Here is a 14,134-nt window from a genome sequence, read left to right on the forward strand (position 1 = left end):
AAACAAAGAAAACGAGATCGGTTGTTTATTCAGAGGGAGTGAGAATTCATAATGTTGGAGACACTGGGCCCATCCCAAGAGATAACTGTAATTTTACAGCACCTCTCCACAACTTTTTTCTTCCAAAAATAAAATACAGTGACAGATCCTAAATACCACTTCCCTGAGTAACTCCTCGAACCAAAACAAGAAAGAGGTTTTTTTCCTGCAAAGTGACCAGCCACTGTAACAAAACAAATGTGATCTCCACGTGGGAAACCATCTCAAGAAAGAAAAAAAGAGGCAATTGCCTCCTTCAGAGACTTTTCTACTTTTATTCACTCGACTTGTACCCTATTATGGAGGTATTTTTTTGGCCACAGATCTTCTTTCCTTGGGAGATAATCTTCTTAACCCCCTTTTCAATGAGAAGTCCAGATTTTTCTTTCATTTATTCACTCTGGACCCCCTACTGACTGGGAGCTAACAGGCACGTCCCATCCCATATCAGCAGCCCAGAAAAATATTTCCTCTGTTCGTACCTCGTTTTAACAATCACAACAGCAGCAAGGGATGGTGCAGATGCATCCATCGCACCTTAGGAAAAACACTGCTCTTTTCCCAGGCTTTTCTGGGTGTTTGCCCTCCAGGGCAGCATCCACTTGCAATCAGATCACTGGATTTACAACAGAGCAAGTGGTTGTAGAACAACAAAAACTGGATTCCTGGGTCCTGATAAGATGGTAAAGCGTCCTGCAGCCAGAGCCTGGCCAGCCACCCGACCACTAATCCGGGGTGAATCTGCTGGCGTCAGTGGCTTTACACTAAGCACACACTGGGGTGAAAAATGAGAGTCACAGCTCAGCTCAGGCAGCCCTGCTCCAGCACTCTGCTACCAGAGGTGGCTGCTTACTTTCAAGCTCTCTGCACAGCCTGTAATCACCCAATATTAAAACCAGATTTACAAGCTCTTTAGAGGAGGAGAAGTTTGTGATTTCCAAAGCAGACGCATTTGGTATTTCAGAGAAAGGTCAAGCCCCCTGTGGGGTAAGGGGGTTTTAATAGAATCAGTTCAGCAGGAGTTAAGAGGAGACATACCAAGCCAGTGGCTCTCAAAGCCAGAAGCAGAGACAGAAGAGAAGCCACAGCAATTACTGTTTTGAGGAAAGAGTCAGGGAAAAGAAAGAGGCACACGGGAGGCTAAATTACATCTTGGACATTTTACTTCATTTATTCCAATCTGAAGAGACTTTTAATGTTAGAAATATAGAGGCTTGTCCTTCTTACACTGCAGGGCTTGCAGCAGTTTCAAAGAAAGGAGTGTTTGTTATTGTCCACAGAGGAAATCTGAGAGCAGCACAATGACAAATCCAGGCTCCTAAGTCAAAGGCATTTTAAAAGGATAGCCAGCACTTACCGCCTCACCTCTTCAGCCTCCGGCCAGGTTCTTCAGCTATTAACGTTTGTTCCCTGCCTTGCTAGCTCACAAGCAGTGAGTGTCTGGGACTACCTAGTTCCACATGGGTACAGCTAACTCAAGAGCAGTCCTGAGCAACACCATGGCCTTGATCCCAGGCCTGCAGGGGATGGCAAACAATCTCTTTTCTTCTTTAAAGCATCTCCACAGCAAGGGGCCAATTAAAGCATCCTGGTCTTATGGGACTTCTAATGGCAAGCATAAATAGGCCCTTATATATTAAAATCAGCAGAAAATGACTGGTGAAGGTCACAGGATGCTTAAATGACTATACAAGATGCTCCCCTCAGATTTCTGGAGAAAGCACTTGAAAGGTTTAGCCATCAGATCTTCTAACTTGTCTAGTCATCCTAAGTACTGGTGCAGCTACGGCAGACACCGTATTTCAGGCTTGTCTCTTTCAGTACCAAGCTCCCAGCCATTCCCAAAAACAGTATCCTTTGCAGAGCAGGCAATTGCCCTGGCCTTTCAGATCAGTACAGAAGAAGGGGAGAGCTCTTCTAGGAAAGCAGCACTATGAAAGGTCAGCCAGAAGACCACAGGCCAGATTCCAAATACAGCTGCTGCCACGTAACTTCTTAAACTTTAGCAGCAGAAAAAAGGTAAAAATCAGAGAACAGTCTGGAGCATTAAAAGCAAGTTTTCAGGCACTTTGAGGAAGTAGGAAGAGTCAGCAGCTTGAGGTATATAGATTAAACTAATCCTCTAAACTACATTTTAATATTGCAAACAGGGGCATTGCCAAGGCTCTCACTGCACTCAGCTGGTACAAGTAAGTCTGAAATATCAAGACCTCTGTTTGCACAAGCAAGTGACCAACTTATCTCTAACAAGCCTGCCACAGAGTTTAAGTGTGCTTTCAGGAACACAAACTGGTGACTTAAGAGGGGCAGGTTTCCCTTGCTAACATCCCTTGGCATTTCAGACCGTACATCCCAAAGCAATCTACCACAGTGAGCAGAACAGAAGACCAGAGCATTGCTGCAAAGACGTTGCAACCCCTTTTGTGCCATCCTCTTTTCCACTGGTGGCAACAGTAGTGGCTCAACTTTAGAACCAAAGCATTTCTAAAGCTATTTAAAACACAGATAAATACTATCTCTTGCAAGCAGCAGCATTCTGAACTTCTCTTTCATGGCACGTGTCTTTTAAGCATATCTACTTTAATTACTGCAACAGTCTAATAAAAGAAAAATAAATACAGTAAGCTCCTTTAGACAATCCAGAGGTTTTGTTTGTTTTTAGCAACTAGGCATTGAATAAATAAAGTGATCAAGTGAAGCCAACTAGCTGAAAGAGTAAGAAACAACTAAGTTAACAAACAGGCAGGGAAGAAAAGCCACCTATGCAAGAACAGCACAAAGGAGGAGCCAGAGATTAAAGAGACTACACTGTTGATTCTTCAGTCCCACACAAAAGTAGCAGCATGTGATACCGAGTTACACTACAAAAAAGCAAGGCAGATGTTTACCACTGTGCCCAGAGGGGTTACCTACAGAAAAATTTACACAGAGCAGAAAAGGCCTTGTGGTTTTGGGGTTTCCCTCCTCTTTCCTCTCCCCCCCAAAAAAAAAGTTGAGTATAAAGGTACAAAAGGAAAAAAGATCACAGAAAATAAGAATTCAGAGACAAAGGAGGAAATCCAGCTATAAAGAATGAGAAGCCACTTTCTGACACGCTTTGCACAGAAAAAGGGAAGCACTTCATTAACAGAGAGAAGGAAAAAGTCACCACACAAATCCGCAGAAGAATTCAACCAGCTTATGAGCAAAATGCAACAGCCAAGAATTGAGGATGCAGGTTCACTGCTACCTACACTTCAAGCATCAAAGATTAAAGCTGCCACTTTCTTTCTGGAATAACCACCTAATTTCCCTCACAAGAGTAGAAAAATAGACTCTGAGTTTAGAATCTAATTGTTAATGCACAGCATTACCATACATACCTCCCTGATTTGTTTCACCCATCCCCCCCCAAATTGTTTTCCAAAACAAAAAGTCACAAGCAAGTTTCAGACAAAATATATATATTTTAAAAATCTTTACAATAAGTCAGGAAACATAGGAGCTTGCATACAGTTTATTAGAATAACTCAGCTCTCAGCTCCCTACAGTTCAGATAACCCTGGTGACAGTGTTTACAACTTCTAATTTTTGCTTTCATATCTTTAAAGCAAACAATACATTTGAGTGTATTTTACTCTGTGCAAATAAGACAACTTTTGGAATCCTTCAAAAGAAATATCCAAGATTCTGTTTGCAGAGGTCCTTTCTTTCTCAAAGATGATTTATGAGAGTTTTTGTTTTCAGATAAAGTGCTCCTGTCCAGCAGAACCCAAAGGCCTTCAAGAGTTCAGAGAGTAAGTTTAGCTCAGATTAAAAAATAATTGGTCATACAAATTCCAGCTTCCCATGTCCGCTGTACATTCCCCAGTGGACTAATGAAAGAATTTTATCATTGCTGAGGTCTGAATGTCTCATTTTATCACAGGTCATGCAGCAGTTCTCGTGACCAGTCACAGGCACCATGCATTCCAAGTCCAATTTTGCCACCTGCCCTTTTTTCGAATGATGTCCGTGAAAACTATAGTGCAAACGGGAGAGCATTTGCTGTCGTTGATCTTGCAGTCTCTTATTTTCACTCCTGAGCATCCGCAAAGCCAGCATAATAAGGAGCACCAAGATTAGCCCTCCAGCTATAGGAACAGCAATTACAGCTGCCCTGAACCATAACTCTTTTGAAGAGGTCAACTCCTGCACCTTGGTGATGAGATTCCTGCTGTTGTCATGTTGATATCTGCTCCCTTGCCCTGCAAACGGGAAAGATGTGAAGTTTATTTCAGCATCAAGAACTGACTCACATATACACACATCCCTTAAAAGCCACACTGACAAGTTTACAGAGCCACAGCTAAACACTCTACTATCTACAGAAAATATTCATACGAAGTGAAAAATTAGTTTCTAAGGCTGTTTGTAACAGGGAATTTCTTAACCTGCTAGCTGATTTAACTAGAAATGCCACTGCCCTTTTTAGAAGCAAGGTCCAGTTGGCAAAACAGACCTCTAACATTAATGCAGACAAAAGCTAGTCAGCCAGGATGCTCCCATCTGTCCATCTATCCCACCCACTTTTTCTGCCGGTGCCTCTACTTAAACTGACTACTACACTAATAGCAGATCTATGAAGTCTCAGCTGTCACCAGCCTCACGGCCAGAAACCATATTTCATTGAAGCTTCCTTGCCCTACCTGAAGTCTCACTCCTGGAAGGAGACAAAACATCATGTAGTCCTCTGTAATTGCACATATCTTCATGACAGCATTCCAATGTGGACGTGGTGGTGGTGCCAGAGTGGTTTTGTGCTTGTTTGGCTTGGCAGATATCAGCTGTGCTTGCAATAGAGTCCAAGCAGCCATGAGTAAGTGGGGAATGTGTATTCTGAGGATCAAGCAGTCTGGAGAAGCAGGCACTAAGCTCAGATTTGCACATATAGCCAGTTGCAACACAGTGTGCAGCATCACAGTAGCATCTGATTTCACCTAAAAAAAAAACCACAAAAATTGTGAAAGAAAGGTAAGAATTCTTCCCTTTAGGGACATGTTACTGGATACTCTTATTTAGCCAGAAGCATCGCACAGCCTAACTCAGGGCCAGTTTTGGGGTAATCCTCCAGACTGTAAATCCACGAGAGCAGGGGTTGTTTCCTTCCCATCACCTTACAGTGCCTAACTCATAACCTTAATCCCTGCAAATGCCTCGGGGCACTTGTTTTAATTACTAGTACTATAGTCCTTTGAATTAAAGCAAGAACATTTCACCAAAACGGGGATTGGGGGAGGGCTGAGGAAGGTCACAGAGGCTTTTTTCCCCAAGGTAAATAACTACACCACCATTTTATAGCAACTTCCACTCACCTTCAGCAGTTGCATTAAAGCACATTTAAAATGAAATCCCAGTTTTAACAGCAATACACACCCCTTCAGTCCTATTAGGAAGTCACATCTATGTTTTAGACCATTATTACTGGAAAAGCGCTCTATTTTTAAAGAGGTAACACTTCTTTTCACTGGGCATAAGCACACAACAAAAATACTCGGTTTAAATATTTATGTGACAAATGAAAAAAAAAAAATCGGAACTGCTGAATTGTTTATTACCTCTCAATACTGTGCCAAAATTTAAAAGGTTGAACTAACACCTTATAAAGCTATTAGCTAGAACCATTACCATCTAAGTCTCCCGGTCAGGAAGGTTTTTACTGTGTGAAACTGCACAGCTATTTAATTTCTCCAGAAAGGGAGAAATTCTTAAAGTAGCCATTCATGCAAAATGGATTTTTTATCAGTACCATAAAACAGAAACGGTGCCATTTATAATTAATATGAGTCAATGCCTCTCAACTCAAATGTAAAGTTATTAAATGGGGTGAAATTGCAAGGCTAAAAGCTCCCCCTTGCCCCTCCCCAGCTTTGCATGCAATCCAACATGCGGTCAAAAGGGGAAACGCTTAGACTGAAAATCCTCTACTGGCTCTATGAAAAATCTCTCAGGAAACCTCAAAAATTCCTGAAGGAAGCGATAAAAAAGTTCCCTTCATGAAACTCTTCATTTTGTGCTCTCCAAACTGCTCTGGTACGAATTATATGTGTCCTGCGCTGAAGGGAAAACTTTCTAGGTAAGTTGCAACCCAAGCATAATTCAAAGTGCCATTGATCCAAATCGTAAGAAGGAGAAAGATTTTGGAGCTATCTTTAGAAGAGTGGACTTCAAACTACTTCTAACGTGCCTGGTGTATTTGCCATCATAGTGGCACCAAGACTTTCAAAGTCAACTGATTCATCAGATGTCTTCCTACAGTCTGTACCCCAAAAATTAATCTAGGTTTCCTTGCTACTATCCCTTTTTATTATGCTTCCTCCCATCTCATACCTAAAAATTATTCTGAAATATGTTAAAAAAACATCCCAACCAAGTAAGCTTCCCCTCTTCAGCCTACCTTAGTATTTTCCCCAAAATGCTACTGCGGGCTCCAGGCCTTGAAGTTCCCGCTGCTCTGTTTAATAGAAGCCAAATGATGGAGTGTCTCACTGTCGCCAGCCCAACTCCCTTGGGCTTTCAGACCAACTAACCTAATTTACTGTGAATTCACATATACTGTCATCCAGCATGCTATGGAAAAAAGTCTCGACCATTTTCTAAGCGTTTTATGTGAGGTCTTCCCTCTAGACTCTCTGAAAAAAATTTTCATCATTTTCTCACTGTGAGTTAAAAATAAGATGCAAACAAGGAGCAGCACCAGAGCTGACAGTCCTTTCACGAGTCTCAGCGTTGCATGGAAGAAACTGAAACAATACACATACTTCCGTTTTAACTGTTTATACAATCTACTGTAAAAAAACAATAATCTACATTTTATTGACCTAAGAGAACCTTAGAAACAAAATCTGACAGGCCAGTCATCAGGTTAATTCAACTGCTTTTTAATTAAAGCCACGTTTTTGGGGAACAGAATGGACTTAGTATTACTGTATAAAAACTGTATTTCTGTCAATTCATAAAGTTTCTTCCTGTGCTATGCAAAAGGCCAGAAAGGGTATTTAGCATTTTGAAACAGTGAACAATGCCCTTCTGTTCCCTCCTCTTTCTTGTTACTGTATGTAGCTATTAAAGAAAAATGTCTGCTTTTAGTCAAGATGGCTACAGGAGAGACTGCAGGCTTCTTTAAAAGCTTTTGAAGTCAACAGCAGCCAGAAGTCTGTGATCCCCTAATTATATCATTATCAGGCACATAGTTTCAGTATCTGCGACTTCACATCACTCAGTCACTCCCTGTTCTGCCCGCTTTGATGGGGCCAGCAGGCTCCCCCCTGCACGCTGCAAGGGCTGTTATTTAGGGTTAATTACAGCCTTCCTTCCAAAATAAATAAATACCGTCGCACATCATCACCGCGCCAACTTATCCTTTAACCTCCTCCCCAGAGCACAGCGATTACAGGCAGCCAGAGGGTCGCCCCTGCCCCGGAGGGCGCTGCCCGGGCGGGCGGACACCCCCCAGACACCGGGCGGGCTGACACGGCACGGCAGGACAGGACGGGACGGGGCAGGGCAGGACACGGCAGGGCAGGACACGGCAGGGCAGGACACGGCAGGGCAGGACACGGCAGGGGCTCCCGCTTTGACAACCGCGGGCCCCGCACCAGGGCTGACCGACACCGGCGGCCAGGTAGGAGAGACGGGACGGGGCAGGACGGGAAAGCGCAGCCCCGCCAACAAAGAGGCGGCGAGGGGCTTCCGAGACAGCGCGGCCCCGCCGCCCCCCGCTCCCGCCCGTCCCGCCCGGGGGGCGGCAGCAGAACCGGCCCCGCCGCGCTGACCCCGCTGCTGCCCGAACGGCTCCGCCGGGCCGGCCCCCCAGCCTCCTGCCTCCCGCAGACAACAGGTCCGCCCCGCACTCCCGCTTCCTCCTGCGCGGCGCCCCTCAGGCTCCGGGTCCCCGCAGCCCCCGAGTCCCCTGGCTCCTCCGCTCCGCCGGCGCGGCCTCACCTCTGGTGAGCAGGACGGCCATGGCACACAGCTCCAGTTGCAGCCAGATGAAGATGTAGCTGGAATGGCGATCCATTTACCCGCCCGCCCGCCCGCCCCGCAGCGCCGCGCCGCTCGCCACAGCCGGCAGCGCAGGCACGGCCGAGCCGCCGCCGCCCGCCCCTGCCCCGCCGGAGCACCCAGAAGCCGCTCGCCCGCGGGCAGAGCCGCTGCGCGGCCACCGCTGCAGGGGGAACGGCCGCAGCCCCTCTGCCTTCCCCTCCCTCCGCCGCGGCGGCTCCGTCCCCCGGAGCACCGGCGGGCACAGCAGCTGCAGCTCGGCAGCCGAGAGACGCCGCCCGGGCGGACGCTGCCTGACTGGCGGCGGCGGCGCCTCCCGCCCGGTAAATAGGGCCGGCGCCGGGTGCGGGACGGGCCGGCGCGTCCCGCCCCCCGCCCCGCCCCGCCCCCCGCCCGCACCGCTCGGAGCCCCGGCGGGAGGGGCCGCCCCGCCCCGCCCCGCTGCGCCAGGCGCGGTCCCGCCCGCGGCGCCCCCGGGCGGCGGCGGCGGGTCCGGGCGGGCCGGCGGCGCGGGCAATTAACCCCGCTTAATTCAATGATGGGCACTAAGTGCCCGGCCCCGGGTTGCCTGGGGCTCCGCCGAGATAGCGATCGCGGGCGGCCCGGAGCGCGCTCAGGCGGTTCGGGGGCTCGGCGGGGCGGGGGGATGCGCTCCGCCGGCAGCCCTGGGAGCACCCCCCGTGCGGAGGCAGCCGCGCCGAGTGTCACAAGCAGATGCAATGGCTCTAGCTGCGGGCTCGGCGGAGCCGCGTGTGATGCACAACCAGCACTGCCGAGCCCTCGCTCCGTGAGGAAAGGCAGAGCCCAGAGGGAAGCGGCTGAGCCCCCCCCGCTCGCTGCCGGCGCTGCCACCGGGCCCGCAGCGCGTCTGCCGCCAGCCCTGCCCGGCTTCTCCGCTCCTGACACTCTAGGCTACACGAGGATGCGAAAGTGTTGCAACACCCGAGATGCCAGAAGTTTCACTGGAGCCGGGGTGTTTCCTTTTTTTTTTTTTCCTTTTTTTTTTTTTTTTTTTTCCCCAAGGTTACGAGAATCCGGCGCTTGGGCTGGTGCGGTGCGGAGGTAACAGCGACCGGGCTCAAGCGGGGGAGCAGCCGCCGCCTCCCGTCCCGCCGGGTCCGCGCCACCCTGGAGGCCTGGGGCGCACCCCGCGGCTTGGGGGTCTCCTGCGCCTCCCACTCGGCCCCCCGGGATCTTCCGCAGGCCCGCGGGTCAGAGCTGTTAGCACATACACCCCACGGGAACAGAATTGTTGACACGACACTCTTCCCAACGTTTCCTTTCGAAAAACGTCTCTTGGGAATGGAAGCACGAGGTGATGTTCCACCACTGAGCTCCGACAGCTCCTGTGGGTCATGGTTAGCTGGGAGAGTTTTCCTTCACGTGTTGGTCGTAAAAACAACTGCCCCATAGTTCACATTTCTTTGCTAACTCAGTTTTCTCCTTTCTTTTCTCATCACATTTTATAAGCCTTGATTTCTACAGCATTTGCACACCGACTGGTTTCTATTTACGGGAGGAAAATGTTTTAAATTCTTGGGTCTGCAGCTAGTGTTAAAGCTGTTGGATGATGTGTAGATCATAAATAGCAAAAATCACTTTAGAATTTTAATTCAAAGTGTTTTGTGAATCTTGACCATCGGTTTCAGCTCCGGATATAGTGCTTTGTGACAGGGACATTCCTCGCCTGAAAGAGAAAGGAGGAAATATGAAATCTGAGATCGAGATAACCCCAGTTTACTTTGGCAGGGAAGAGCAGACTGGATCTCCAGCTAATTAGTGCTGATGCCATCACACGTTATAATGGTTTTCTTTCGAGTCTTGTGATTTGCATATGTATAAGATAGATACACGTGTGCTGCACCGCAGCCTTTACGCTCAGGTTATACATATTTGCACTCCACCACAAAGTAATTTTCTAATTCTTGTTTCTGTTTAGAAATTACAAAAACAGCAAGATCAGCCAAGCCATATCTCCCACTCTGGCACCAGCTATCAGACACTCATTTGCAAACATATAAAAATATCATTCATTATAACTTAGAATCATTACAGCAACATGTGCAATTCTGCTTCTTCTGTTCCTGCCACTGGTGACAAGCACATTTAGCAGGTCTCATTTGTTACAGGCGGTACCGACAGACTGGAAATGGCTTTTACTCGTGGAGCCACATTACTGCACTAAGTAACATGAGAGACTCCCTGAATATTATAAACATCCTGGCTGAGGGAGCATGGACAGACTAACCAGGAGGCAATGTGCTTGAGATCAGTTTTGAGCAGCAAATTTCATTGACAGCTGTCAAGTTTGAATTGTGAGCTACAATTTACTGTAAAAAAATGCTGAATCTGTATGCTGAAAGCATGCTTCGAGGGCAAAAAGTGACTGAGGGGCTGTGGGAGTCACCCCCCAGCCTTGGTTCCCCTAATTTAAAGACCCTTTTGGGAACTTGTGGATCAAGCCAGGGTGTCAGGAGGGTTTTATTGACTTACTGTGTGTCCTCACTTGCTGGTACTCTGCTGAGGGAGCTGCACAAGGATTGCGTGGGGTCCTCTGACACACCATAACATAAACAAAATCATTCAGCTTCTGCAGCACTAATTTGCTTTTGTTTTAGAGGCAAGAGCAAACAGGGCCAGATTGGCCTGTAAAAAAGGGACAGGAGACAGACTAAGCACAAAGCAATAATAACAACATGTTCTGCAACCAGAAGGAATGTGGGATAATGACTACAAGGCACCATCAAGGAAAGTGCGTCAGGAGCCCCAGGCCTCATGAGGTGTCTCCAACAGCTATGGGAGAGGAGCCTGGAGCCTCCACTGGAACAGGCTGTGCAGCCCCACAGAGCACAGGGCTGCTCTCTCCCACCAGGTACAGTGAAGCTCTTTGATACCAACATGAACGAAGGACCTGGTTACAAAATCAGCCTCTGGGCACCTCTGGGAAAGCACACTTCTTTCTGCATCAGCTCAAGACTGTGTCCCTGACGCAAAATTTTATCTTTAAGAAAGTGAAATTCCCAACCAAAATAAGAGATCATCCAAAGAGGCTTTGCAGGTCACTCAAATACTGGTTTGGTTCTTTATCACACAAGCCAAGAGTTGCAGTGCCAGGAGAACTTTAAGAACTAGTAAGTCCTTCTTATAGATGAATTTAAACAAGCATCCAGGGTCCAGAACTATTCCAGATTGGGGCTTCTCCTGTCAGGCAAGCAGCTGCTCAGTGCAGGGCCTATTTTCAACTACAATCACATTCAAGAAAAAGCTTGCTGTTTTCTGCCAGAAGCACGTGGGCAGTGCAGCCATGGGAGAATCTCCCTCCCCATGTCAGCTGGTGAAATCCTTCAGGTGAAATCCCAAACCACATCCACCATCTTCTCCAGAAGCTCCACTGCTTTTTAGAGCCCCAGCATCGGCACAAAGAAATAACTGGCATAAGGGATTTAGGTCTTTCCCAGGTCAAGCAGGAAAATAAGACAAGCCAAGACAGAGGCTGAACTGCTAGCACTTTCTGATTGTATTACTTTTGAACAAGAGAAAAACTGCTCTTTGGCTCTGCGGGAAAAAAGTCAGCCTCCTCCCCTTGTATTGCTTCTTTTATACATTCCCTTTCTCTTTTCCACATGAATCAACATCAACGCCTCTCGCTGCTGCTCCTGTCTACTATGTACGTGCTACCAGCAGCAGCATCCCTGCAAAACTGATTACATGGAGTTGAAACCTCAGACAGCAAAGTGCCCCTGATTTAAGCAACTAGGTTTGCAGTGAAAAGTAATTCCTACATCTGGCAGCTTTGAACATTATCATGAATTCCTCACCTTTCTATAAATTTGTTTGGCATGCTGGCAATTTGCCACCATTTCCCCCAAATGTTTGGATGGAACCCTTCAGTCTACCTCTAACAACAACCATGTTGAGGTGATATTCTCTGCTTGTTTAAACCCTTCTGCCAGCCTCCTCCTCCCCTTAAAAAAAAAAAAAAAAAAAAAAAAAGATAACAACTGCAGTTTGGAAATCCATCCAAGTTCACTTCAATAGTCAGGACAGAACAGCAGCCCTGTCCTGGTGAAACCGACATTCCTTGGGTAGCTGAGGATTTGCATATTGCTGGATTTACATGTGCACGCTGGCATTTGCCAATAGTGCCACATAAGATACTAATTCCACTAGCAAGGGAGGGTCAGTACTGCTACACTCCAGTAATTTCAAACTGGTGTCAAAAGCAACGTTTGTCCATGATATTAATTCTTTTTTGCACCTTGCAATTATCATTTGGCTGGGAATTTCTCATTTGGAAACAGTATGAAGTAAAAAACATTTGGACTGTTTAAAGCATCTTTCAAGTGATATGAATCAGAGCAGTATTTTTTGTTAACTCCTCAACACTAGCCAACAAACAACTCCCCCCCACAGTTATTTTGCTAGCATTTTTGATATAATAAACACAAGTTAATTCTACTGAATTACCTTTATTTATGCTGATTATTGCCTTTAAAAAAATAATTAAGACTTAAGCTAGCATAGCTATGCTTAACATAAAGCCCAGGGGCAAGGAACATAATATGACTCTCTGTAATTTCTTTAGCTTCCCACCTCTGGGGCTGGCTGGCCATGGATTTATTGACTCAAGTAGCCATTACAGGAGCTAAGACATTGCGGAGCCGAAGCCTGGCTGCTTCCCCAGCCGCTCCCCTGTGACAGACAGGCTGCCGAGCAGGTTCCCACAGGTGAACAACTCCCAGGGAGCTTAATCCCCCATAACTGGGGCAGTTCAAAGGGGTGGATGGAGGCCTGCACACTACACGCCTGCTCACTTTCAGCAGCAATTAGCATGTCCTCAGTGAAACTCAGTTACCTGCAAACCAGGGGAGAGGACCCGTGCTCCAGAGACGCTCATTGATGCCTGTTCACATAAAATAAATAGGAAACAGCAGCATCCAGCTCTCCATATGTATGTGGCACATCACCCAGGTGCCGCCAATCTGCATCCTCCCCTCTCCCTCCCCCCCGAGATACAGGACATGATAAGGAGACACCTTTTAAGGGGCCCAGAAAGTGAAGCATTTCCTGCCACGATCATCAGTTTACTTTTTTTTTCATTTAAAACTAATCCTCCCTCCCCCAAACGAGCTACACTCCACCCCTCCGAATCAATAGGACGATTTGCATTTATCCTCCTGGAGGCATCGCTCCTCGGACCGGGGCCAGAGCGGTTCAATCGATGGGGGGAAGATGGAGCAAGGCTGGAAAAGAAGCAGCAGAGAGATTCCCCCAGGGAGAAATGCAAAACACTGGAGAGAGGCAACAATTATTGTAATTGAAGGTAATGAGGCCGAGGCGCCAGCTCCAGCTCTGCTTAACATCATTCAATACAAAGCGAGACACACATGAAGGAGACAGCCCGAGCCCGGCTCGCCCGCCGCAGCCCTGCCCGGCTCCCTGCCTGCAGCCCACGGCCAGTCCTGCCCTTTGCCACAGCCTTATCTCCCGACTCCAGCCTCCTCGGCTACAGCCCCCCGCCGGCTGCAGCACAGATGCTCCCAGGACAGGTCTGTCCCCTGAGGTGACAGCTCAGCAGCACTGGAGATGATGCATTTGGGAGTCTGACTGGCTCTGGGGTCACGGAGTCCACCTCTTCCTTTCCACAGGAGACTCCTGTGTCTAAAGCATCTTCAGTGTATTTATCCTTACTGTGCACCGAAAGTCACATGCTAAGCACCAAGGCGCTCGACCAAGGACTAATGTTCTGTCCTGTGGCAGGACAATAAATTAATCCCCTTAACCTTCATACCTGCCCTGAGCATCCCCCTTTCTGCCATGCCAGCCCTCCTCGTCCGCGGCTTCCCGGGAGTGCAGGGGGAGGTGGGGGAGCAGGCTCATCCGCAGGGGAGAGGGGTGACGAGGTGCTTCTGCTGCCTGTGCATTTCCCTTCTGATGCGGCCTAGGCACGGTGTAGGTGTCTCTCTACCTCTAGTACTGCACCTGGCCTGCACATTTGCTGGCACTGGAGCAGAGTTCACACGAGCTTTATAGGCAGCGTCTTTAAAGGAGGCACAGCCGCATTTTCTCCTCT

General features: G+C 47.8%; 1 protein-coding gene across 1 annotated transcript; it reads right to left on the bottom strand.

Annotated features, from left to right (window-relative positions):
- Positions 1-3,465: 3,465 nt before the first annotated feature.
- On the bottom strand, positions 3,466-8,353 carry BAMBI (BMP and activin membrane bound inhibitor). The gene is made up of 3 exons (XM_051611938.1): positions 8,002-8,353; positions 4,707-4,997; positions 3,466-4,265 (listed from the first exon to the last, which is right to left on the bottom strand). The coding sequence occupies exons 1-3, from the start codon at positions 8,075-8,077 to the stop codon at positions 3,847-3,849; spliced, it is 786 nt and encodes a 261-aa protein (XP_051467898.1). The 5' UTR covers positions 8,078-8,353; the 3' UTR covers positions 3,466-3,846.
- Positions 8,354-14,134: the final 5,781 nt, after the last annotated feature.

Source organism: Apus apus, chromosome 2 (assembly GCF_020740795.1).
Source record: "Apus apus isolate bApuApu2 chromosome 2, bApuApu2.pri.cur, whole genome shotgun sequence".
NCBI classification, from domain to species: domain Eukaryota; kingdom Metazoa; phylum Chordata; class Aves; order Apodiformes; family Apodidae; genus Apus; species Apus apus.